At 38.3% G+C, this 27,675-nt stretch overlaps 2 protein-coding genes across 5 annotated transcripts in view; one reads left to right on the forward strand and one right to left on the reverse strand.

Moving 5' to 3' along the window:
* The first annotated feature begins 125 nt into the window (after window positions 1-125).
* On the forward strand, window positions 126-26,912 carry BTLA (B and T lymphocyte associated). Of its 2 annotated transcripts, XM_055315984.1 has the most exons (5): window positions 126-238; window positions 15,115-15,429; window positions 22,510-22,650; window positions 23,332-23,378; window positions 26,316-26,912. In XM_055315984.1, exons 1-5 carry the CDS (start codon window positions 151-153, stop codon window positions 26,589-26,591), a joined length of 867 nt encoding a protein of 288 aa, XP_055171959.1. In that variant the 5' UTR covers window positions 126-150; the 3' UTR covers window positions 26,592-26,912. The 2 variants fall into 2 exon arrangements, with proteins under 2 accessions (XP_055171959.1, XP_055171960.1); XM_055315985.1 differs by lacking the exon at window positions 22,510-22,650.
* Window positions 20,135-27,675, reverse strand: part of LOC129503687 (OX-2 membrane glycoprotein-like) — a 108,643-nt gene continuing 101,102 nt past the window's right edge. For 2 of the 3 annotated variants that reach the window (XM_055315980.1, XM_055315977.1), the window contains one exon: window positions 20,144-20,287. In XM_055315980.1, the coding sequence (XP_055171955.1) occupies window positions 20,184-20,287 (104 nt within the window). In that variant the 3' untranslated portion in view covers window positions 20,144-20,183. Of the gene's footprint in view, window positions 20,288-27,675 lie in introns of all 3 variants that reach the window. The other variant, XM_055315983.1, reaches the window with a different exon arrangement.

The following is a 27,675-nucleotide window of genomic DNA, read 5'->3' on the forward strand; positions in this document are numbered from 1 at the left end:
ATTCAGGCTCTTCCTACCTCCTCCGTGCTCTTCTCTATTTATTTCACAGATGTCACTGAGGTAGGTAACGTGGTTCAATCCTGAAGAATTTAAGGGAGGAAGGGAAGTCTTCTACATGTGAAGATATTCCATCCCTGATATGCACAAGAAATGAAGACGTCACCTGGCATGCTTGGAATTGGGAAACTCTTTTGGGTGTTTGTCCTAATCCCACATCTGGCCATCTGGAGTATCAACGGTAAGGCCCTTACGTAGATAGTCTCTTGTTTTATTTCCCAGGGTGTGTTGGAGGACATGTTTTTGCTTGCAATGTTAGTAGGATGTGTTCTTTTATGTCAAGTGGATAGTGGTAGATAAAACCATATGGTAAGATTCTCTCACTGAGCACATTCTAGAACATCAACCGGATAAGAACATGATTTTCAAGTCATGGCTTGGCTGATCTTCTTAATAACATATTCTGACAGTAAGGAAAGAGAATTGGGCGGACATTATACATAAGGTACCAATGTATCACTACCTGGAGCAAAAATGCTCTGAATGCCATCCTGATGATAACTGATTAGCTTGTCTTTTTGAGATGGAAGCAAGGAGAGTGCTGTAGTGTTCAACAGGGTGAGTGTTAGACACCTGGGATTACACCGGACTCTGTGGTTACTCTTGAATAATGTCACTAAATAGAATTGTGCTATTCCTCAGTGGGGTGTGTGCCTGGAGAATACTGAATGAGAAAAAAGCTTAGAGATCTAGGATCCGAGCATTCTGTCATTGTTTCTATTAGACTGAAAGGAAATGGTTCCTACTTAGGTGTCATGTGGCACAGAAAACAGCTTGAGGTCTGCATAGATGATGCGTGGCCACCTCTGCAAAGATTTTATGTAGGCAAAAAGCAATGTCTTTCTTCTGCTGAGTCCATTTACTCCCTTACATCGACACAGGGGCCCATCTATTGGAAAGACTAAATAGCAAGCAGAAATTTCTGATTTTCTCAGGTCTGAATTCTAACATTCAGCCTTGTTGTCCCCACAAACACACATACTCCAATCAGTGTGTATGTGCTGTGGTTTTTAAATCGGAAAATATGGTGACCGAAATCCTCTAGAATGTCATTGTAAGTTCTGGAACTGTGTGATTTGGAATGTGTATTCATGATGCTAGGATGGCACACAACCAGGTTCAGAATAAAAATCCCCAGTCACCTAAGCATTTCTGTGTGTGCAAGTAATTTGGTACTACGTTGATGAGGTGCTTAGATGACTGGTGGGGTTTTTCATTTTCCATCAGACACCCAAAATCACACAGCTTATAACTGGAGTCAAATATTAAATAAAATTCATACCAATTTGAAGAGCACATAAACTATCCTCTGTGAAGTGGAGGAAAAGAATTTTCAGAGCTATAGCACACTGGGAGTGGGGTACAACTTGTATTGCCTCTCAATGTGTTTCGAAAACCAGACTGGAAGGTTAGGACTGGGTTCATTTACTGACTCTGCCACTTACTGTGTGACCTCGGTCAAGTTTCTTACTCTCTCTCATCCTTGGTTTCCTCATTTGTAAGATAGAGATAATAGTTGTACCTAAAATGTGGGCCTATTGTGAAGACTCTAAGTGCAATAATATGGGTGAAGGGCCTGATATAACAAGTGCATGTAATAAAAGCTAATAAATGTCAGTAGTGTTTTTGCTAATTATTATTTCCACCAACAGCCCCCACAAAATTCAGTTAAATGGGAAATAAGTGTTAATACTATCATTTAAAATAGTTGAGTTTTTAAAACTAAAATAAGAATAAATAAAATACACAATACAGTTGACCCCAACAATAGAGAATAAAATTATTTGGGAAATGAAATGGAAAGCCTCAGACAAAGTGCCAACCAGGCATATTATAAAGCAGATTGAAGCATTACTTATATTAAATTTAAGATATAGGTTGAGATAAATGTTTGGTGAGATTTGTTCTTCCAGATAGCTGATGGCTCCATTCCTTAAAACCACATCAATTTTAACCTATTTATCTTGGGGATTTCCTGTGATTTGCTTAATTACTGAATTCATTACATTGGTACAGTTCAAAATGCTTAAATTTTTCATTTTTTTAATTTATAATTTAGTTTTTCTTTAATCCTTGTAGATTTTTTTTCCACTTCACTTAAAAGCAATATGAGATCTGTGTGCCTCTTCCCAGGAATGAGGCAACATCTATCATAAAGTTGGAAAATATGTTATATTCTCTACAAATTTCTTGCTTAAGGTCGTCCTTTATAATAAAATTATGTTTGCTTGCTTTTTGTGTTTCTTGAAACAACTGAAGGAGCTCTGCCCCTTGGTATCTGGCTATAATTTTGAATTCTGCCCTGATGAAAGTAATAAAGGTGTCAGTACCTTCTCTTCATGGGCAGATGGGCAGACTATACTGGGAAGACCTAAGCTGCAAGTGGAAATGCATCACCAGGAGCAGCTCCAGCTGCAAGGCTTTGGACCACTTGTTAAGTTGAGGATCAACCAAGGATTCCATCTTCAAGCCGGCAGGAGTATTGCAATTAATGTCTGCATACTACTTGGCATTAATATGATCTGAAATGAAGGCGGTAGGAAATCTTTGACTGACCACTGCTTATTGTTACAAAAAAAAAATCCTAATATGGTCTAGTACCAGTAGACACTTTCTGATGGAGTTTGGCTCCATCAAGAACGTGATTGTTAGATCTGAGTCTCCCCTCGGCTCTTGTCTGTGTCCTTTCTCCTTCATTGTGCTAAGTCCATTTGGTCCATGGTCCCATACCCCACATCCCATTCAGATTGTCACTTCACCAAGAACTGGCCATATCCTTGGATCAGAGCAAAAACAGGGCAGAAAATGCTCTGCACCTATTTACCATTTTTTGAGGTTCCTGTTTTGTAACACAGCTTCTTTATCAGGCTTATTTCTATGGCTCTCTTTGTTCCTACTGAAATGTGTACCTGGTATGCTAGAGGCAGAGTTCTGTCTTCTGCTAAATGCCTGTATTGTTATTACAAAAACGCCTTCCACAAAATATGAGTACCTTTTATATAAATTCTAGGAAAACATTCTGCAGCTAAAGGACTTCCTGGATTAAAGCATAAAAACTTTACCCGCTGTGCTGAGAAGAGCCTTGAATAGACTTTTCTAACTCCAAGGAGCTCTTTAATTAATTGTTGCTTCCTTTCTCATGCTATCAAAATTTCCTCTATTGCAATCTTGAAGTCAGATACCATTTATCTTGCTTCACTGGGGCTTTCCCACCTAATTTTTAGTATTTGTGAATTTCGTCTTTACTTAAGAGTTCTGAATTGTTGAAGGAAAAATGTTTACAGGCATTCATAATCAAATTAAATCATTTTTTTGCTGTGTTTCTTGGAAAGGTAGTGGCAGAGTGGTTAGGACCAGGGACTCTAGAGCCAGACCGCCTGGATTACTGTCTCATCTCTGCCATTTACTGTGACTGTAATCTCTCTGGTTCTGTTTCCCCATCTAACCAACTAGGGCAATATTGACACTGATCTTATATTATATATTAAGTGAACTAACTCTATAAGACATTTAGAATACATTAATTCTAACCTTTATATCTTGAGGATTTCCTGTGATTTACTTGATGCATCATTAAGTGCTGTGTTATTTCAGCTAATAATTTTTTTTCTTTTAGTCCAAAATTTAATTAGCTTGATAGTTCCCTTCAAGTAGGATTGGGAGACCATCTCTCATTTGGGGTTGAGAAAAGTTGTCTATAAATAACTCTTGATATTATTGTCTACAATCATCGGCAACTACCAAGAAATAATAGCAAGGCTTTGGCCATCATGTGACTTCAGTTACATTGCCTCTGCAACCCATTCTATCATATGCACCTTGCTTCGCTTTTCTAATATTCTTCATTCCCTTACCTCAAAATAAACTCAATATTACCCACCTACCCTTTCATGGTCATGGCCTCTGATTTACATGCTCATCTCTACAGAAGAAATTACTGTGTGCAGGTGTCTGCTTGTGGCACATTCAGGACCATCGTTCCTGAATGCTCAGAATCTGAGTTTGTCTAATTTGGGGTTCACTTTGAACAGAGTTTGAGAGAGTGTCAGAGGGCCCATCTAGGCTAGTCATAGGGAAACCTCAGGTTTAGCTGGTGGAGCTAACTTCTCCTTTTCTCCTTCCTGTTAGCCATATTTATCTTGTGAACACAACCTGGAACTCACATATGTCAGTGGCAGCTCATTGTCCAAAAGTGGCTATAAGGCAGGCCGGGGCACTTGGGTTCTAGCTGGGAGGTTGTGGCCCTATTTTAATTTCCTTCTACCATATTAAAAGAGGAGAATTAATTATTGGGGGACAATTGACAGTTTCTGCTTACATGGATATTATTAAGTACCTTCTAAGGCTCTGAAAAAGCCAGTGAATCTCACTGGGATCTCTGTGGTAGAGTGTAGTAGGAAGGAGAGGAAGTACCTGGGAAAGAAGTAGAAGTGGACTTTCCCTGTGTCTTTGAGGTAACACATAACCCATGCTTACCCTGAGCATCACAGGTAACCACATTATCACTAAAGGTAATATTAAAAATACTTATACTGATTTCTGATACAGTGACAATGGCTCTCTTTGATGCCACTGGCCACGGCTTCTAAGGTATGCTGTTCTTTTTCTTTTCCTGCACTACTTTTCTTCCAGAACACAATGTGATCAAGGTGAGGGGCCTAGCATTTCTGAAGAACAGCCCCTCCCCCCCAGTAGCAGGCACTCAAAGTCCTCTGGAAATATTGTCTGCATTGTCAAAATGAGTCATTGTACCTTAGGGCTAATTAAACTGGCTAAAAACGTTTACTACGCCACAGAGAGAATTGCAGAATTGGCCAACAAATACTCTACTAGATACTCATTCTTATTGATAGGGTGGGCAGGACTCTCCCCAGAAATGGAACATATGTGAATTCTTTGGCTGGAGAGACAAAGTCAATGACCAATAGGGTAGAACCACAAACAGACGTCTTTCTCTTGATAGCAAGAAGTGAGAAGTACTGAGAGAAAGCTTGAAAAAGTATCCAAACACAAAGGACTTTTACTTCCCACCTTTGACCAGGGCCGGCCTTTCTGATTAGTATAATACTTTTATTTATTTTTTTAGAGGGGTGAAGGGGCAGAGAGAGAAAGAGAATCTTAAGCAGGCTCCATACTTAAGACATGGGACTTAATCTCATGAGATCTTGAGGTCATGACCTGAGCCAAAATCGAGAGTCAGATGCTTAACTGACTGAACCATCCAGGCGCCCCCAGTTAGTATAATTCTGTAGGATTTCATCTCTCATACAGACGGACATTTCTCTATGGGATATACTGCCTTTTTGAAGTCTATTATATTTGTTGGCCAATGTATATACCAGTCATCATGCATCACTGCTGATTCTTGACCCACTTGGGAATAACTACTCAGAGCAGAAGCACTTGAGGTGGACCTCCTAGTTTCTCTTCTGTTTCTACCACCTGCAGGCTTTTCTCAACTGCTGTGTCACTTCCCTAAATTCATCTTAATAAATAATAATAATACCTGTATCTTTTGTTGTTTATTCCAAACCAAACGTAGAGCTAAGAACTCTTTCTATGTGTTCTCATTTACTTCCACAACTGCTCTGACAGATAAGAGCTATTGCTTTGGAGTTAGCCAGGCCTGGGCTCAAGTTCTCAGTACTGACTTTGAAGTCCTATTAGCTGGTTGTCTTCGGCAAGTGGCTTAGCTTCTCTAATACTTGGTTTCTCCAACTTAAAAATTAAGATAATAATTGTAAGTACTGAATAAGATTTTAAGGGCCAAATGAAACAATATATGTATGGTACCTAAAAGTGAAAAGCACATAATAAGAACTCAAAAATACTAGTTATGTCCCTATCTTCCTCCCATCAGGAGGATCTGGGGTGGGTAGGTTCTGTAGCACTTTGATAATGTGAGGTGCTGTGTGCTTGTGAGCAAGTGGCAATGAATGTAAAGCAGTGATTCTGGAGGTGATTTCCCGAATGTGACTTATACTATCCCTGTGCTGCCTGCCTGACCTGATGACCACTAATGCTCTCTGTGGGTCCTGTCTTCTAATATCAAGGAGAGCAAGTGGCACAGGTACTGTGTAAGCTTTGCTGACTGTTAGACAAAGCTATGGCAAATACTAAAATGACTATTTCAAGACAAAACAATTTTAGACTTATCCCAAACTTGTGTAAAACCAAGAGATACATGGCTTAAAGTCTTACATTGCTCAATTAAACTAGATTGAAAAGATGGTCTAGAAATTTTCCCCCAGATAGTCATATCACAGAATGAGAAATTCTAGCCCTAGAAGAAATTGCCTCAAAGTGTGCTAAATAAATACCACATGAAAGCAAACTTAAAGAAAGTTTTCACATACGAGCATAACGAGATTTTTAAGGAGGAAATGGTAGTAGAGATGATTGTGAAAATCCTCTCAAATTTCTCATTTCTTGTCCCTTGTATTTTAAGCAAATGGAATGAATTCAGATTTATAGTATGCTCATTCTTGTTGTGAAGTTAATTATTTTTTTCCAGTTCCATTTCTGCTAAAGGAACTTTATGTGCATGAGCATCTTTCTCTTTCTCTCTGTATGTGTGCAGGCTTGCACATGTGTGTTTAGACAAGGAAGAGATGCCTAACCCTGTCTAAAGACCAATTATCAGACAATAACCACAGAGAAGATGAAAAACCTGAACTATTATTTCATATTAATTCTATGTCTTTGATCTATATTAAACGGCATGTTGTTTGTCAGGTAGACATACGTATCTTTCATCTCATGGTAGGGACTGAGACTTGGTCAGTTTTCATTGTACCCCTGAGACTGTGACACAGGATTTGGCTTATATTACCAACCGTCAGTCTTTACAATAGAAGCTCTGTTGTAACATTGCATACATATATCAAGTTTCCCAGGTATTCCTAGCACTTCTGGGGATATCTAACTTACGTAATAGGTTTGTTTACCAGAGAGTTAAAGTAGTAAGTTTAATCCACATTACATCATACATTAGATTGGTGGTGTCTGTATGTCCACCACCTTCATCTCATGTCACCACGTTTCTGATTTTCTGAGTCTACGCCAGCTAGTTTATGATGAGCAGTGTGCCACATGGGCTTCCTGATGCTATGCATGTGATTCCTTAATGTGTCCAGGTAGATGTCCTTCCAGAATCTTTGATGTGTGATTACATGGCTGCTATTGCTGTGTGTGAATCGGCTTTGACTTTGTGCAATCCTTTGCATCAGGGGGCCCCTGAACCGAAACCAATTTGCAAGGCAATAGATATTTGCTTTCCTTCCCTCGTGGTCATCAGATCTCCCCTGCTGTCCACCATCCTGGCCCTCCACAGTAAGACAGATTGTACCACTGGCATCCTCTGAAGGCTTGTTTTCCTTCTTAGTCTGAAGACTCGTCTCCTTCTGTAGCCTCCTCACCATGTATCTGAAGTTTTTGGGTTCTTTGCGTATTGGTCTCTCACATTCTCCTCTGACGGAATCTAAAAAATCCTACTTCACGCCATAGAAAATTATTGATGTATTAATATCTTTCATGATCACTGTAGTTTTCAAAAATTATTTATTGACACTTTTATGTTTAACTCTGTCTTAGTTCAAATTAAGGCAGTCTGCATTCATTACAGTCATTCATTTCTTTCAGTAAATGTAACCATTGTGAACTTTCCATTCACGTGTAAGAATTTTTCAATGGAGCAAGAGTGAATCTCAGTTGAGATTTTCCTCATGGTGCCTGGTCTTTAAAAATAAGAAATAATTGTACTTCACATATGATTCATATTCATGAAGCTTTTTTTTTTTTAAGAGCTAATAGGTTTTAAAAATTATCTACCCTCCCTGACTCCTGATGGTATTTACACCTGCAGGTACACTTGCTCAACTGGAAGATATGGGCCATTGGAGTTGTTTGTGGCTGGCATACCTTTCTGATTGGCTGATCCAGGCATCTGGATGATCACAGAGTAGCATTTGTTAAATATTTTGAATATCACACCTGAGTGGACATAAATCAGGCCTTCCCACACTATATACTTATAAGGTCTGGTTTTCTTTAGTGGTTATAACTTAACCACTCTGGGGTATGTTGAGATGCGTACATTCTTCACTTCAGTGCCCTGTAGACCACCTTGGTGAGAGCTCAGAGGTGTCTACTCTGCTCCCTTAGTGCATAGAGAGCATTATTACTCAGAGTTGTGAACAGGAAATTATTTTCGTCCTGAGCTCTCTTTGAAGTCTCAGGCTACATCAGGCCTTCTTCCTTTCATACTAAGTTCCTGCAGAGACAAGTACTATCCTATCCCATCAAGAAAGTTGTGAATAGGGATCCCTGGGTGGCGCAGTGGTTTGGCGCCTGCCTTTGGCCCCGGGCGCGATCCTGGAGACCTGGGGACGAGTCCCACGTCGGGCTCCCGGTGCATGGAGCCTGCTTCTCCCTCTGCCTGTGTCTCTGCCTCTCTCTCTCTCTCTCTCTCTCTGTGACTATCATAAATAAATAAATAAAAAAATAAATAAATAAATAAATAAATAAATAAAAAAGTTGTGAACATGATAGGAAGACAGATGCATAAGCACATATTTAATTATAAAAGAATGCCACACGTCATGCAGAACAGCGTGGGACATTCATGGAGTGGGGGGGATGTCCAGCAGACTTGGGGTACTGGAGGGTGGGGGAGGGGTGAGTTTGCCAAAAGAAGCAGGGGCTAAATTTCATTTGATGAATTCTGGACATTTCCTGCAGGCTTTGAAGAATCTCTGAAGGGTTTTAGGCACAAAATCCTGAGACTGGATTTCCATTTTGAGAATGCAAACTGTGACAGTGATGTGGCAAATAACTGGGGTTGCGGGAGGGGGGCGGGACAAGGACAAGCTTGGAATGTAGGAGACTAGTTGGTGGACTGTGACAATAATCCACATGAATCAAAATAAGACCCAAATTAAGCCAGTGTCATGGAAACAAATTTGAAAGATATTTTGGATGCTGAATCAGTTCAACTTGATGACTGATGGAAAGGGAAAGGAAAGAAGGGAGAAACCAAGAGGGCTCCCGTGTCCTGGCCCTGTCATAGGTAGGTGATGGTATTGTGATAATAAAAGGTGGAGCAGATTTGCCCCAGGGTGGGTTTGGGACTGGAGGGGATTCACCCTCTTTCTTGAAGCCTTTCCAGATTGACCTAGCCAGAGGGCTCTTTCCCTCTAAGAAATTGGAAAGCTCTGAGGGATTGTATATTGTTAAAAAAAAAAAAAAAAGTCTGAAGGGAAAATTAAAGAGCGATAGAGGTCTCTTTTTGCATTCCCTTTGCATTAGAAACTGTCACCTTACTAAGTTGACATAGAGTGAAGGCCCCATCCCCGGGACATTATCTGTACAGAATTTAAAAGCAAATAAAGCTACTTTTAATTATCTCCTCGTACCAGCAATTCTGAACAATAGCAGCAATAAAATACTCCTCCTCCTAAAAATATCTTGGGTCTAAATAATTACTATAGTTACTGCTAGATTTTAATGATACGTATGTTAAGTTCCAAATTAACACTTTTTAGTACTTCCCTTTTGATAAACATTGCATTCTACATGAAAGCTAACTCAGAGAACTTCCCAGTTACAGAGTTGGCTCTGGACACACAGATTCGTGTATTTGTTTTATGGTTAAATTTATAATGTTCAGAATCACCTGAGCTTGCTCCAAGCAGTTTGGGTCTCTGATACCTGTGCCTCTACATATTCTTTCATTTCAACATAGATTTTAAATAAATAACACCGCAGTGATTATGCAGCCAAAGAAACAGAATGGGAGCTGTTTCATCACTTTCATTCTATGCAACCACTTTGAATATTTATTTGTTTAAAATCTAAAAGTGAAGCAGTACAAACTGTGCGGTGTAATTTGTTTTCAGGTATGAACTTCAGTTTTGAAGTTTTAAAACTTCACGTTTTATTGAATAAGTTCTATATGACTGAAATGTTTTCTACTATTTAAAGTGTTATTTTAAAATTAAATGAATCAAAATAAAACTTCACATTCATGGTACAATTTAGTAATTGCCTAAATTGTATCTTTTGTAGAATTTCGATTTTCATAAAATTCATTTACTAGTTACTGGAAAATTATTTATATAGACTACAATATATGACTAACTAATATGATCAAAGTTCACACTGTTTAAGTAGTTACAAAACTATCAAATAAGTGTGTGCCGTTTCCCTTTTTTGATTCTAAAGTTTTAAAAATATTTTTTAACATGCATGGTTTTATATATGAAGTTCCATGAAAGGAAATATTCACTGTCTATGTTTCTTTTCTGGCCATTTTATTGTTTCAACTAATAATCTCTGAAAACATTTTTCCATAGAGAGGAGGCGATTGTTAGAAATGGTGCACTCTGAGCCTCAAATATGCTAGGTAGGCCCTCGTCATGGAATATGCGTGCTGTAATAAACAGTCATGATTTTCATAAAGTTCATAAGGAACTTTAAAATGTGAGTTTTTCAAAACTTCGAGTGACTTAAAAAGGGATAGGGTACTTCATCAGAGGAAAGCCTGAGGATAGTAGAGGTTTCATCCTTCTACTGTGTATGTTTATTTGAATTACTTTTAACATTGAAAATTCCCCACCATAAGCTATGAATGTTCGAGAACAACAGCATGAACAACTAATGTTGGCTGATACATCCATCCAAAAGCAACTGTGATCCTCACCTCTCTTTAGAACATGTTCCTTTAACAAGACAAACCCCTCAGGGCAACTTTTGATTTCTTGAATGCCATGAAATAGCCATACATAATTCAGGACAAGCAGCCAAGTGTCAACATTCCTGTCCCACGAGGAATTAGAATTGTGCCATTTAGCTCTGTGTAGCATTCCTGCACTACAAATATCTGTTCGAGTCTCAGGGGGATGTGAAATGCTAATACCTTCTTTGTACAAAGAGCGAGTACTCTTGATGACTTTTAATGCCTGTTGGCAAGCCTTCATTCATCTAGTCATTCCTCCATTCAAGAAAAATCTCTGTGCCAGACAATGAGACAGCCAGTGATCCTCACCCTGCTGATAAGAATATGCAGGAACCACAGCGATGTTTCCATAATGCCTTTGGGAGTTGGTGATGTGGTCAGGACCATCAGCTGACTCTCCTCCTCTCCACCCCTGCTCTGTGCGCTCCCCCATGCACATAGCCACATGGGCTGGGACTAGAAGGAATGTTCACTCGTGCTACTAGCACTGGGTGACAGACTGATGGCTAAATGGAAAGGCGACACAGACTTAGAGCTGGTTTTATCATGTCAGTCACACACTGCTAGAGGTGAAGTTGTGGGTGCGTTTGTATGGGGGGGGGAGGTGGGTAAGAATTTTTCTATTTTCATCCCGTTTTACAGAGATTGAAGACCAGTGAGACTGGGTGGCTATCTCAACATCACATGACGTGTTAGTATTTGAGCAACCATGTTCGAATGAATATTCTAGTTTTTAGCTATTTATGTGACTTTTTTAAATTTCCCAAAAGAGGGGATCCCTGGGTGGTGCAGCGGTTTAGCGCCTGCCTTTGGCCCAGGGCGCGATCCTGAAGACCCGGGATCGAATCCCACGTCGGGCTCCCGGTGCATGGAGCCTGCTTCTCTCTCTGCCTGTGTCTCTGCCTCTCTCTCTCTCATTCTATATGACTATCATAAATAAATAAAAATTAAAAAAAAATTTAAATTTCCCAAAAGAATCAGGCTCTGTATTTTTTCATGGTGAATAAGTGAAATTTAAACATGGCCCACCTAATGCTTACTACATTTATTCTGAAACAATCTCTGGTCTCCATGTCACTACATGAGCAACCCATGATCCAAGTGTGTGTCAATGCCCTGAATCTGCCATGAAATTCCTGGCTTCTCTGCCCTTGCCCTTCCATGTCCTTAGTCTGAAAATACGTCCCCTGTCCCATTCACTACTCTGTCAAAGGGTTATGCGTTCACTTCGGTTCAGCTCAGGTAGAGCTTTTCCATTAAGCCTTGTCCCAGTAGTCCCAGCTGAGGTTAGCCCTCTACCCACCCAAGCAGTTTGCACCACGTTATAGTGTCATTTCATTCTCCCATCTGTCAAGCGTCTTTATCTCCCATTAGAAGGCAAGCCCTTTGAAGGAAGACATCGTGTCTTACTTATTTCTATACCCCCTAACAACTGACATACAGGGTCCCTCTGAACCCTGCTTTCAGCTCAGATAAATTTGAAGAGAAAAAGAGTGGTAAATAGTAAGTTTGTTCTGGGAAAGTGGCTATGTTAGTTAATTCTTGTCTCATCCATTAAATGCTGAGCTCCTTGAGGGAAGGAAGGTCTTTGCCTATAACTATCTCATTGTTTTCCACCATGTTGGCACCAATTTCTAGGCCCCATAAACTCTGACTGACTTATACCAGTACATGAAAAGGGATGTTAGGAGGCTGAGGTAGTCTATTAACTTTAGGGGGAGGAATGGAGTTCTGGAAATTTGAATTTCACTTGGCTTTTCTGTTTCTGGTCTCTTCACTTTCTTGTTGTAAGTCTAACCACATCCAGGTGTTATATTGTTAGACACTTCCTTTTGGTAAATCACCCTTCTCTTCAAGTTTTTGAAAACTTCATCCTTATAACTTGGCTTTTAGCTTGCTTTCATTTTTATTTTGAATTTTTGGAAGTGACAGAAACGTAAGTCTTAAAGTAAACTTGTTTGAAGTTTCAATGCATTTATAAATATAGAAATACTCAAAAGTTTCTGAAAATTCTTTGCAGTTCTCTATCTGGTTCCTGGAAACTCAGTCAAGTTTCTGAACAGAAGTTGATGAGATGTGAGCAGAAATAATATAGTGAGAGGCTTTTTTGGAGGTTAGGAAATAGCTAAAAATGAGACTATTTATGAGGGTAAGGGTGTAGAAATAAAGTGGAACATTAAGCTAAGTAAAGCAGCATGTGCAAGGCAGGGCCAAAAGCTGCCCTCCACCTAATTCATCCTTAGCCTGCTTTGTCCTTAAAAGAGAATTATGCTATTATCTCAATTATACTTACATGAGATGGTACATTTGTTTAGAGGAACCACTGAAGGTGAGTGTAAGAAATTTATGAAGGGGATGTATTGGATATATTGCTGAGAAAGTAGTTCAGAACAGGGAAAGACAGAGCCAAGAAAAAAAAAAAACCATGAGGATGTAGGAAAAGGAACTTAAATAGAAAACACTCTCAAGACCTTAACTCTAATGGAAAAATTAAAAAAAGTATGAGCCACTATAACATTCATAAAGGAATCTGGCTGATTGTAGTTATTTTGTTTTACCAGCACTGGGAGTCCGTTCGGTAGTAGAATATTCTATGATTTATATACACTCATGATGCAACTGAGGAAAAAAAACAAACAGTTGTAATAAATGGGTGCCATTTCTCTTGCTCACGTGTATTTGTCTCCAAAGGGACAATATAATCCAACAATTAACAGAGAATGGATACTTCCATATACATTTACATTTAAAGTAATTGAGGTTTGACCCTTTGGAGGCCAAAATGTTTTTTGAAGTGACCGTTTCTGATGAAATTCTTTGTAAAATAGATTGAACTCTTCTCGGTTTCAAAAAAAAAGGGATATATTAAGCCTAATTCAAAGTTTGTTGTTGATTCAGTCTTCTCAGTGTAGTTGTCACTCTGTATCATATAACACAATTATGCTCTTAAGCTAATTAGGCAATGATAATGGAATTGTAAGGATTATGTATAGAGTGAGATGAGTTTGGATTCCTGCAGTATCTATTTTGCTGCTAAGTGAACACTTCTTCATGTATCTTGGTTCCCAGTTACATCCTAAATATTGAGGTTCCAGGTAAATACTTTCATGGTAAGTTAAAAGAAACAGAACTTATTCAAAAATATAGTTTTAAAAATTCTTTTTTCTTGGCTGCAGATTTTTTATGCAATTGACAATTACTAACAGAAGGTTCATAGAAGGTAACAGAAAATTCATTTCCAGGAAAAAGCTCTCTCCACCAAAACAGAGGGAGACAACTTCCATTATGTTAGGCCAAAAGGAAGAACTTCCAAAAGAGGTGCATCACTGTTCCTCCTGCCCTTTCAGAAGACAAAACATTCAGGTTATGTCAGAACATCCTATCATCCAACGATTATCTTGAGTTGCATGTGTTCTACATAGAAAAAGTCATGGAAAAAATTGCAAGACAGCGCTAAAGCCTTTGAGAAACAAGTAAAGAAAATTTCTAATTCCAAGTATAATAAGGAAATAATTGTCTACAAAAGTTCCTCTCTCCCACTTTTTGGAATATATCAGAACTAGTAATAGAAAATGTGATTACTACTCAAGAAACAGTAACAGAGTAATGGTTAGTGAATTACAGAGTAATGGATTCTAGTATTAGTTTGAATGCTATTAAGCTATTAGCATATAACTTTAGGCAAATGCTTTCCTACATCTGTAATATAGGTTTCATAATAATAAAAATACATATATATTGTTGTGCAGATTAAATGAGTTCAAATACTTAGTATGGTTTAACAGCCCCTGGAATATAATAAATTATTATCATTATTTTTTAAAGATTTTATTTATTTATTCATGAGAGACACACACACACACAGAGGGAGAGGCAGAGACATAGGCAGAGGGAGAAGCAGGCTCCATGCAGGGAGCCTGATGGGACTCGATCCCAGGTCTCCAGGATCACGCCCTGGGCTGAAGGTGGCGCTAAACTGCTGAGCCACCCGGGGTTCCCTAATGTTGGAATATAATAAATTATTGACTGAAAATTGCTTTTATTTTTTGCTACTATTGGAATAGCCACAAAATAATAAAACATTTCATAGCAACAAAAACGATCAGTAATATTTTGGAAATTGACGATTTTTTTTTCAACAAATACTCATTGTGTGCCTACTATGTACCAGACACTCTGCTAGTAAGGGTTAATATACTGAAAAATGTTATCCAGGAAAATTATAAAATCGTATTTGAGAAGTCTTTGGCAGAAACTGTTGGATGGCAAATATCTGGTCTTTCTAGAGCCTATTTGATTTTAATTTTGTTTTTATCTTTCAGGGGAAAAAGCATGTAATGAACAACTGTATGTAAAGAGATATTCCGTACACACTGTCTCAGCAGGGAATTCATTTGCTCTGAATTGCCCTGTGAAATACTGTACTAACAGACCTAACGTGAGCTGGTGCAAGCTTGAAGAAAAAACCTGTCATCCTCTTGACTATAAACGTCAGAATTGGAATGAAAAGGGGAATATTTCAGTGTTTATTCTGCATTTTAATCCCCTGCTGCCTAGCGACACCGGGTCATACCGCTGTTCTGCAGATTTTCCATCTGGACATGTGGAAAGCCATTCAGTAACCATTAATGTGACAGGTGAGTTGTACAAGACTATCTCATATTTTTTTTTTGTCTATTTTAAGAAAAAGGAGCACCCAGATTCTCAAACAATTATGTTAGATACTGAAGTCATATAAATCGGGAGGCTGCCACACTCCTCAGATTGTGATCTTTGTGAGCAAGTGTGTGTGCAATTTTGGGGTGGGCGAGGTAGAAGAAAATAGAGAAAAAAATATAATAAAAGCTATTGTTCTTGCCTCTAGGGAGTATAGCATTTATTCTATAAATCCAAAAGTAGATCCCCGAAAAATAGAAAAAAATACCAAGTAAATACCAATAGTAGTAGACAGTTCTCTATTCTTTGTCCTCTTTTCTTTTTTCTTCCACTTACCAGTCCTTGACTTTTATTGATAATAAATCCTTGAAGTCATGTCTGTGGTGTTCAATTTTACATTTGTTAGTGATTCATAGTTTGCACAGAGAACAAACTGTGCACAAATAAGCCGGACTCCCTGATGAGTTTTGAGGATGTTTATAGTTTTAGCTGCCTCCCCAGTGCCTCCCAGAGGCCCTCAATAGGCTCAAACATCAGGTTGAGGTTAAGTTGAGCAAAACCAAACTGAATAAAACATGGACAGCAAACAGAGTAGAGGAAAATAAATGAACACGTTTGATTTATGAAAATCCCACATCATACCAATGAAGATGTCTGCTTTTGCCACTTCTATTCAACATTGAATTAGAAATTCTAGCCAGAAGACTTAGGCAAGAAAAAAAGAAATAAAAGGCATCCAAATTGGAAAGGAAGGAGTGAAACTATCTCTATTCACAAATGACCTGATTTTATATATAGAAAATCCTTTAAAATCCACATAGCTACTAGAGTTAATAGATTAATTCATCAAGGTTGTATGATCAGCTAAAAAATCAATGGTATTTCTAAACACTAGCAATGAACAATCTGAAAAGGAAATTAAAAAAAAACAATTCTGTTTATAGTAGCATCCAAAAGAATAAAATACTTACAAATAAATTTACCTGGGAGGCTCAAGATTTGTATACTGAACAAAACATGCCTGAAAGAAATTAAAGATGTAAATAAATGGAAAAAAATGCCATGTTCACTTTGAAAGACTTAAAATTGTTAAGATGGCAATATCTTCCAAAGTGATCTACAGGTTCAATACAATTCCCATCAAAATCCCAACAACCTTTTTTTTTTAATTTTGCATAGATGAAAAAGATGATCCTAAACTTTACATACAGTTGCAATGACCTAAATAGCAAAAAAAAAAAAAAAAAAATCTTGGAAAAGAAGAGCAAAGTTGGAGGACATGTGCTTGTTTGTTTAAAAATTTACTACTCTACTACAATAATCAAAAGAGCGTGGTACTGCCATAAGGATAGGTATACAGATCAATAGAATAGAATTAAGAGTCCAGAATAAATCCATACATCTTTAGCCAATTTACATTTTTTTCTTCCAAGATTTTATTTAAATTCAATTTAGTTACCATACAGTATAGTATTAGTTTCAGGAGTAGAATTTAGTGATTTATCACTTACATGTAATACCTAGTTCTCATCATAATAAGTGCCTTCCTTAATGCCCATCACCCATTTAACCTATGCCCCCACCTATCTCCCCTCCAGCAACCCTCATCTCAATCTCTACAGTTAAGAGTCTCTAATGGTTTGCCTCCTTCTCTACTTTTATCTATTTTTCCTCCTTTCCCCTATGTTCATCTGTTTTGTTTCTTAAATTCCACATATGAGTGAAATAATATGGTATTTGTCTTTCTCTGGCTGACTTACTTCACTTAGCATAATACCCCCTAGTTCTATCCATGTTTGTTGCAAATGCCAAGGTTTCATTCTTTTTGATGGCTGAGTAATATTCCATTATATATACTAGAATATTATATATATGAATGGAATATTCTATATACACACCCCATCTTCTTTATCCATTCATCAGTAGGTGGACATTTGGGCTCTTTCCATAATTTGGCTATTGTTGATAGCAGTGTTATAAACATTGGGGTGCATGAAACACTTTGAATCAGTATTTTTGTATTTTTTGGATAAATACCTAGTAGTGTCATTGCTGGGATGTAGAGTAGTTCTGTTTTTTATTTTTTGAGGAACCTCCATACTGTCTTTCAGAGTGGCTGCACCAGTTTGCATTCCCACCAACACAGCAAGAAAAGGTCCCCTTTCTCGGCATCCTTGCCAATATCTGTTGTTTCCTGAGTTTTTAATTTTAGCCATTCTGACAGGTGTGAGGTGATTGATCAAGATAAAAATCTTCTGCACAGCAAAGGAAACAACCAACGACACTAAAAGGCAATCTATGGAATAGGAGAAGATATTTGCAAATGACATATCCAGTGAAGGGCTAATATCCAAAATCTATAAAGAACTTATCAAACTCAAGACCTACAAAATAAATAATCCAGTTAAGAAATGGGCAGAAGACATGAATAGACATTCTCCAAAAAAGTCATGCAAATGGCTAACAGACACATGAAAAACGCTCAATATTACTCATCATCAGGGAAATACAAATTAAAACCACAATGAAATAGCCAATTGACTTTTAACAAGGCTACTGGACCCATTCAATGGGAAAAGGATAGTTTCTTCCATAAATGGTGTTGAGACAATTGGATACTCGTATACAAAAGAATGAATTTGGAACTCTACTTCATATAATATACAAAAATAAGTAAAAATGGATCAGATATTTAATAAGAACTAAAACAATAAAAGCTGTATAAAATTTTTAATGCTATGTTTCCTTAAGGAAAACGTGGAAGTAGATCTTCATGATCTTGGGTTTGTCATTTTTTTCATACAACATCAAAAGCATAGATACATAAATAAGTAAATTGTACTTCATAAAAATTTAAAAATTTAGGATGCCTGGGTGGCTCATTGGTTGAGCCTTTGGCTCAGGGCATGCTCCCAGGATCCTGCAGGATCAAGTCTCACATTGGGTGCCTTGCAGAGAGCCTGCTTCTCCCTTCAGAATGCTTTCTGGAGAAAATTGCTCTTGATAGAGCAATTCACATACTGAGGTATTGAATTTTTAAAGAAATATTACTTTTTTAACTGGCAAAATAAATGATGAAAAAAAAGCAAAACTTGCAAAACATTACTCCTAAGATATTAATTATACTATGAAATATACAGCAATTGAACACTATTAGATTATTTATATAATGTATAATAAAATTAAATGGAGGTTCCCTGGGTGGCTAAGCTGGTTGAGCGTCTGCCTTTGGCCCAGGTCATGATATCAGAGTTCTGGGATCAAGTCCCAAATCAAGCTTCCTGCTCAGTAGGGAGCCTGCTTCTCCCATTCTCTCTGGTGCTCCCCGTGCTTATGGTATCTCGGTTGCTATCTCTGTCTCTTTCTCTCAAATAAATGGATAAAAATCCTTAGTTGTAAAAAATAATTAATTAATTATTAAATTAAATGCAGTGGCATTGAGTTCACATTCCTTGGTAAAACAGCCTTCTTGTGTAATTCTGTTTTCCTTCATGGGAACCAATCCCCTTCTGTACAAGAGGGAGGAATTTAGCCAGTGTCAGGGGCAAGCCAATAATGGCTTCTGACATGGAACTGTCTCAGGGGTATTACTGTGTCTCCTCTGTCCCATAGTGGGGTCATTCTAGTCACTACAGATAGTGGCACAGTTTGTAAAATACATGAAGGTGCCTGTTCTAGGAATCAAGTTGGGGCTGAAATTAGGATCAACAATCTGTCCCTCTTGGGGAGATGGGGGCCAAAGGGAAGAGAGGCAGCTTCTCCCTGGAACTCGGTTCCTTGGCGGGGATACACTTGTTAGGATCACGCTGGAGATGAGAGAGAAAGAGGGAACAGTGAGACATGAAGGGCCTTTGAAGTTTCCCTTTGGAGATTTCTATTCTCTTGACTTTGTACTCTCCTAAATTTCCTACCACTTTGTGAATGAATGCTCCTGACCTGAGGGGATTCCCAAGGACTTCGCTTTGGCCTTCGAATCTTACCTGTCAGCAACCTGCAGTCTGGGATTGCCTCTTTCCTACAGCTTCATGAGTGTCTCAACCCTTCATTATCTTCCTTCCAAATATTCCAATCAGCCATATGGACTCTGTGTCTTTAGTGTTTTCTCTTTTGGTTCAGCTCAGCCAAATATCTTCCTAATATACTTAATTTGCCTAATAAATGGCTTCCATGATGCCACTCCTCTATTGAGTCTTTGGCAGAGCATCCTCAGGGCTTCTAATGTTGGGCTCACACTTAATGAGCATTCAAGGCCTTCCACAGTCCATTGCCACCTGCCTTTCTGGAGTGTTTCTGGACTCCACTTCGAGCCTTTGCTCCAACCCAATAGCTCTCCCTGCCATCACGTCTTTGCCATGTTCCTTCCTATGCTGCTATCACCACTCATCTGCCTCCACCTCCCGCAATTCTACTTTTCTGTCGAGCCCAGCTCATTTCCCAAGTTCTTAATGAAGCCTTCTAGAGTTCATCTTAGGAGAAGTGATCTTTCTTTTCTGGCAAATTTCATGCTATTTAAGGTCTGTGCCTTTCATTTATCAGACATTTTCTTGTACTATAGTAATGTATGGAAATGTGTTTTTTTTTTTTTTTTTTGGAAATGTTCTTTATACCATGAAGAATTATAGTGTCCTGGGAGGCAGAAACTGTGTTTTTTTTTTAATTTTATTTAAATTCAATTACTTGGGGCACCTGGGTGGCTCAGTCAGTTAAATGTCTGCCTTCAGCTCAGGTCATGATCTCAGAGTCCTGGGATTGAGCCCCGTGTTGTGTCCCTGCTCAGTGGGGAGCCTGCTTCTTCTTCCTCCACTGCTCCCCTTGCTTGTGCTTCCTCTCTTTTTCTCTCTGTGAAATAAATAAATAAAATCTTTAAAAAAATAAGTAAACAAATATATTCAATTACTTAACATATAATGTATCATTAGCTTCAGAGGGAGAGGTCAGTGATTCGTCAGTCTTATATAACACACAGTGCTCATCCCATCGCGTGCCTTCCTTTATGTCCACCACCCAATTACCCCATCCCCCCAACCTGCTCCCCTCCAGCAACCTTCAGTTTGTTCCCTATGATTAAGAGCTTGTCAAGGATGATGCTTTTCATAAAAACAATGTGGAGGTATGATTTAAACAAATTTTCATTTTCTCCTCTTGAAATATCTTTCTTAGGGGCTATTGGAAATTTTCCTGCAACATGAACTCTCCTTTTCTTTTTATATTCAAGTTAAGAACTGGTCCATGTTTAAAAAAAGAAAAGAAGAGAATAAGTTAAGAACAGGGCTTTGGCAGAGTCGGGACTTGATGCTACTGGGAAAGCAATATTCTCTCAGAATGAAGAAAAATGCTTTGCAAAGCAAAGCTCCAGGAAAAAAGTTGACAGAGCTGGGAAGCAGTCCTGGGAATGCACATTGGCCTGCAACTCCATCCTCTCCAATATGCCCTTGGTCAGTCCCTGATTAGGAACTTCACAGGGGCAGATGGTCATCCTCCCAGCAGAAAAGTGGGGATGGTCTGAGTGGGCAGGAAGTGGGAGGCACAATCTGTTTCAGAATGATACTCAGCATGTCATCAGACACGTCCTTTCCTTGTGGCCTTCTATGCCCCATTAAGCACTTGTTGAATGAACATCTTGTTTTTTTTTTTTTTTCAAGTGCCAGAATGTGTCATAGAGGCTGTATCCTATCCTTATACTTAAATAATTAGGAAGCAGGAATCAAAGCAGACAGACAAAGATTGTGTTGTATTTAGTCTTTCATCAGGCTTCAAAATAAACCCAGAGATTTACTTTGTGTCCATAAAGTGCCACCCAGGGATCCCAAGTATTATTTTCATAACAATTTCAATTCTTTATCTGGATTTTCTATTTCAGAATGGACTCGAAATAATTCAGAACACCCTCTACTAAGTAAGTAGCGAAATAGTCCAACAAAATTAAGAACACTAGATTATTTGGTGGTCAGAGAAATAATAGAAGTTGCGATTTCGTAATCGAGTGTATTTGTTTGCATTAGGTTATCTATGTGGGAACCTTCCTCCTTATTTCTATCTATACCCTTCCCCCAGACAGCTGTGTTGGTCATCTTGGTAATGAATTGGCTGCTGTCCAAATCCAAGCAGCAGCTGCAGCATGAACAATACAGCATTTGTTAACACTCTGAATTATCTAACCACTGTTTTCCTACCTTCAGTAGCTCCTGACCACCTTTACCTCAAACCAAACACATGCGGAAGTAAATAGAAAATGATGTTAATATAACTAGAAATAAAAATTTCCCGTGTAAAAAGTCAACATATATACAAAATTAATGATGTGTAATGTATTATATTTTTCTATTCTGCTGTGATTCATGTTTCTAATTTTTTTGTGATCTATTAAGTTGTTTCATGACTCATCAATGAATTGCAACCTACCACGGACAAACAGAACCTTAATGGAGGTTAACATTGATCATAGCAATGAGCACCAGCTGTATGTCCAGCAAGGCACATTTGGCAAAAACAAAGATATCTTGGGATAAGAAAAGTACTTAGTATTTGGAGATCCCAAAGAGTTATGAGACCACAAAAAGCCATTGTGTGAAGGCAACTAGAATTTAGTATCAGAAACATGTTGGCTTGAGTCCCAATTGCAACTCACTAACTCTCTGACCTTGGGCGATCTTGGAACAATAATACTTTTATCAAGGCATGAAACTGGATAAAAATAAAGTCTTCCTTACTTTCCTTTAGTGGTGAATATGACAGTTAAATAAGACAATGTCAATGAAAGAGCTTGTGAAGTGCTTTCTGAGAGAGTTTATGGGTATTTTTAGAGGGGATTAACCCTCGTAGAATAAAAAATTCTTACAAAAGATGAATTATAACCCAGAGCCACCCACATATATATGCTCATCAATAAGGCAAGATGTGAGTGATGACAGTGAGGCCCAGGGTTCTTGGGGAAAGCTTCCAGAAGAGAAAGAGAAGCTGGAAATATCTCCTTAATTTAAGTTGTGATGATGCAGAAGGGATTACTGATCCTATTATATTTCCAATTTCTTAACTGTCTTTAGCATTGACTTACATTTCAGATACAACCAGTGCCTCAGGACCACCTTCCACAGAAGTGATGGAGAACAAACATTGGATGCTTTATAGTTTGCTTCCTTTGGGGGCATTGCCTCTTCTCATTACCTGTTTCTACCTATTCTGCTGCCTTAGAAGGCACCAAGGTGGGTTTTATTTTCTACCTGCTGCTATGTGCCACACATTTGGGGTTCAGTTATTAGGGTTGGTTAATTTTTAGTTGGCTCCTATTGTTTTCTTTCCTGATATCCTGTGAGAAACCATGGATAATATCCTCGGGGACAACTCATCGTTCTACCAAAAAGACAGATGGGTTAATTCAGGTCCCTCCCAGTCACGGTAAAGCATTGTCATCACAGCACAGTGCTCCAGGCAAGGGTTGTGATTAGGAGGGCAGATGGCTAGGACTTACCCATTCTACTTAGGTGAATCTTTTTTTTTTTTTTTTTTACTTAGGTGAATCTTAAATTTATGAAACAAGAAACTATTCTAAACTTTAAGGGTATTGAAAGAGACCTAATCTCTTAGGTCAATTTGTCTGATTTGAGTTAGTCTCATCCCCTTTTTCATAGCCACACCACATCATGCCATCATGCCTCGTCTCAATGAAGACCAAACATCCCCAAAGGACACCGCCACTAGCATGCAAACGGGTGGACATGAGTGGGGAAGCATCCCACCTATGCTCTAGACACTGAACTCCAACCTAGCAGTCTGATTCTAGAACCGATATTCTTACCACAACCTTAACTTACAGGCAATTGGGGAAGAATTTTGTGTTGTTCTTTACTCTTCTTGGTTTCTTATTTTTTGTTTTTGAATTCCAGCAGAACAAAAGAAGCCTTCTGATACAGCAGGAAGGGAAATTAATGTGGTATGTTCTATATGTCTACTAAAAAAATGCAATCTAGGTTATACCATGTTAACCTTAATATATTATTTCAAATTTAATAAGGCTATGGAACACTTTACCCTGTGCCAGGAGCTGTCCAAATGCTCTCTATATATTGACTTAACTTTATAAAATGTGTTTATTTTACATTTACCTCCATCATGGCCACCTTTAAACAGTTCATGTTTAAAATGTTTCAACATCTTAGCTGGTGTAATCAGAGGAAGGCTGAACACGGCCCTGTTGAATTTTCTTTTTAGCGAAGCTTGGATTGTTAAAATTATTTGGATTGTGAAGATTCTTCAGGATTAACAAATCTCATAATAAGTGGTCTTTGGGAAGAACATGAGTGGCAGTGTAGAACTGAAGGAGAAAAGTCAGAGACTGGATATACAACTTTGCCTCTCTTCTTGAGCTGTTAAGTAACTTCAGACTGCTCGTATATTATTTTTTTTTTTTTGCTCGTATATTATTAAAAAAATACCTTAAAGTCTTTCTGGGAGAGAGTTGAGAGTTAATGAAAGAATGAACTGTATATTATCTCATAAAGTGATGTGTGATTTCTTCATAGATCACAAGCAGATAAAGAAGCATGACCATATGTATAGTTATTATGCAAAACTCTCTTGTAATGAATGTGGGCTCATCAAGGAGGAGACTTCCCAGACAAAGCAAAGGGCATTTTGGAGGCAGGATCAAGTTTTCCCACAAGTTCTTGAAATATAAACTTAGGCTTTTTCTTTTGGGTTCAATGTTGTGTAAGTATTGGAACTCAAAACAAACAAAATGAGGCAATATATTTCTGAAAACATTTTATGGAAGGTCTTCAGTTGAAAACAAATAATCATATATTAGGCACTGCAAAGGAACCTGTGTGTGTGTGTGTGTGTGTGTGTGTGTGCATGTTTCAGAGTGTAAGGGTAAAGATGAAGATGTAGTAAATTTCTCAAAAGTTCCAGAAATGTCAAAGGCAGATATAGCCAATAATTTTACATACTATATTAAATGACAGACTTCCCCATCAGGTTGCCCACTTTTAAATCAAACCAAATACATTCAACTTTGTAAACTCCTATTAAGTTTTTAGTAAGCAGCAGTAGGCAACATTTTGTTGGGTGCTACAGTTCTGTTTCTTCAAGTAGGAAAATTTTCTTTAAAAAAATTTGTTTATTCATGAAAGTCACAGAGAGAGGCAGAGACACAGGCAGAGGGAGAAGCAGGCTCCCTGCGGGGAGCCCGATGCAGGACTCAATTCCAGGATCCCAGAATCATGACCTAAGCCAAAAGCAAATGCTCAGCCACTGAGCCACCCAGGTGCCCCAAGCAGGAAAATTTTCTTAAATGTTGTTTTCTTTCTTCCTGTAGTGAGAAACAATGAATTACATTTTGTTGCAATCAGAACTGAGATCCATGAAACCATTTAAAATGATAATCTAAATAGTTTCTTGTTGAAGTTAAGCCCAGGTTGGTTAAAATGTAGTCATATTTCTTCCTGTGTAGGCTGGACAAATTATTTGTGATCTGAAGTTGAATTCAAGAGGTATTCTCTGTGTGTGTAATTATTCGGGAATCTTATTTTAAGAAGTCTGTGTCTTTCACAGGAATTCAGAGCTCTGGTCCCATTTGAGTTGGTCAGCATTTCAGAAAATAAGGTGATGTCATGTAGGTCTCTGAGACTAAAGATTTCCTAGGAAGGGACTTGCATTGGAATCAGTGGGATTGAAATCCAAAGGAGAGAAAGGAACTGGTAAAAACAGGGCAGGTACATATAAAATCCAAAGTTCTCGTCTTATTCCACAGTGGTCCCTGGAGGGTATAAATGTATTTGAATACTAAAAAACACTCGGCTGTCTATTTTTTAAGTGCTTTGTAAATGGTAAAATGGCATACAAATATACAGTAGGATAGCTGCTTTGGTGTTTGTCCTCTCTATTGACTACAGTATGGTGCACCAGCCTCTGTGGCTTCCACCCACCTTGCTGAGGTGCCACAGGATAGGGTCAGCCACAATGCACCATGTTTTCTTCTACCTCATTCATTCTAATTAAGTTTTTCATGGAAACCAGCCATCTTTTGGAAGGGAGCCTAGTAACTGAGTTGACAGACATAGATATATTGTAAAAGTATGACAGGAATCCTGTTGATATATTGAGGATTTTGGGCTATTTATTAGGTCACATGACAGTTTTCTTCCTCAGTGCTTCTCTAGAGATTTTAATGAATAGAGGTTAGGGCATTTTTCAGCTGAGCCAAGAGACTGGATACGGTAAAACCTTGTTCAATCATTCAGCCTTAGTGTTATTTTCTGGGCAGCCACCTCACTGGAAGGAAGCAGGATACTCAGCAGCTAATGCTCAGCTTCTCAGGATAGGACCATACATGCATATATGGAGGAATTTTGCCAAGGAGCGGCAGGAGATGTACTACTTCACATATAAAAGAAGGACAACAAAGTTGCCTGACAAGGCATGTAGACTGTCAGAGACTGTGAACTCGATGCCTTCAAGGAGTTAGGCCAAACTTCAAGAACATAAATTGACTGACAGAACTAGGATTTAAAAATTGAAGTAACAACTTTTAGCATTAAAATGGGTCTCTTCAATAAATAAATAAATAAAATAAAATGGGTTTCTTCATTTTTATCAGGCAGGGCTCTTGAATAGCTGGAACTGTTCTGTGACTTCAAAAGTGACTAATAATAAAGCATAAAATAACTACTTGGGAGGAACATAGTGGCCTTAAACTTTTCATCTTTTAGCAAGCAAGAATCTGCTAGTAGGTGTCAGCAGTGAATATGAGGAAGAGTAAATTATTTCTGCTGATGCATTGGTTCAATTTAGCATGTACTCATAGTTTGCTGATTGTATGCACTATTGCATCCTTAGGTGGTAGTTAAAACAATCTTTTTTTCTCTTATAGGTTGATGTTCCCCAGCTCTTTAGGAATGAGCAAACTGAAGCGGGAACCAGGCAAAATCCCCAAACACTGCCGTCAGGGACTAGTACTTATGATAATGACCCTTGGCTTAGGGTCCAGGAAGAGACTGAAGTTTATTCTAACCCATGTCTGGAGGAAAACAAACAGAGCATTGTTTATGCCTCTCTGAACCATTCTGTCATTGGAATAAACGCAAGAGAAGCAAGGAATGTAAAAGAAGCACCTACAGAATATGCAGCCATATGTGTGAGGAGTTAAATTCAACCCTGATCTCCAACCAGTGATCACTGAATGATCAGCACGTCGACACCATTATCTGAGCCCAACAGAATGTCAAATAATATTCTTCGACCTGAGAAGTTTCACTTTAAGGAGGCTCATGTTGGTGCTTAGGTCTTAAGGGTCCATAGGACAAATGACCAAAGTTTCTCTCAGAAGTTCTGAGGGAACTTTTTTATATTATAGCCTTGAACAACAACACAAAAACCCTTCCCTCCAAAACTGAGTGATATTATGAGTAGCAGGGTGGTAGAACACTTAAACTTAGCTACATCTTACCCAATGTACAAAGTTAATATATTTTTTGAGGATAAGAGACACATGTAGGCAAGAGAGATTTGTGTCATCTGGATCAGCTCACTACACTCTCTTGACAAAGAATGTCCCAATTTGACTAACTAACCATCAACAAAGTAATGATAGTATGTTTTTGGTCGTTCTTCCATCATGAGAAAATTTCCTCTGTCAATCTCATACTAGGGTTTCTTAAATGTAAAGAAGAAATCATTTCAGACTTGATATAAGAAAAGAATGGAAAGAACAAATTGTGCAATAAAGATGTGGAATACACCAACTAAGGTAGAGTAGATGTTCCCCTTCCCTGACAGACAAATGGTTTTACCTACCCTGTTACACTGCTAAGGAAACATAGGTATTAATGGAGTAATTATTGTGTGGTGCATTTATAAACAAGGTTGTGACTCAGTGTTTGGGTCCCTTGGACTAATGTATATAAATGTGATGTAATGCTGCTAAATTAATATACTTGTGGGTGTCTAAATAAACATAAAAATCAGTTAAAGTAAGTATCGTCAGGCAAGTGCAGATAGATAGCTTAGACTGCTTCATGGTTGACCTGATAGCACAATTAATGGAATAGAGAAAAGTCTGGAAAATTTAGTTGGCCAGTACAGGTCACCAGACTTTCATTAAGCACATCTGTATCTTGCTGCTCTTCTTACTAAAGAGTCAGGGAAAATCATACATAGCGAAGTGGTATAGCTTCATAACAATTCATTTTAAAATACTGTAGTTGCAGCCACTTGAGTACATCAAGAAGAGG

Source organism: Nyctereutes procyonoides, unplaced genomic scaffold, assembly GCF_905146905.1.
Source record: "Nyctereutes procyonoides isolate TBG_1078 unplaced genomic scaffold, NYPRO_anot_genome, whole genome shotgun sequence".
Lineage (NCBI taxonomy): Eukaryota > Metazoa > Chordata > Mammalia > Carnivora > Canidae > Nyctereutes > Nyctereutes procyonoides.

Excerpts from the sequence above, each read along its gene's own strand:
- BTLA (XM_055315984.1), top strand. The coding sequence starts at position 151 with ATGAAGACGTCACCTGGCATGCTTGGAATTGGGAAACTCTTTTGGGTG. Across the intron at positions 15,430-22,509 it reads AGTAACCATTAATGTGACAG|ATACAACCAGTGCCTCAGGA; the intron begins GTGAGTTGTACA and ends CTTACATTTCAG. Across the intron at positions 23,379-26,315 it reads CAGGAAGGGAAATTAATGTG|GTTGATGTTCCCCAGCTCTT; the intron begins GTATGTTCTATA and ends TTTCTCTTATAG.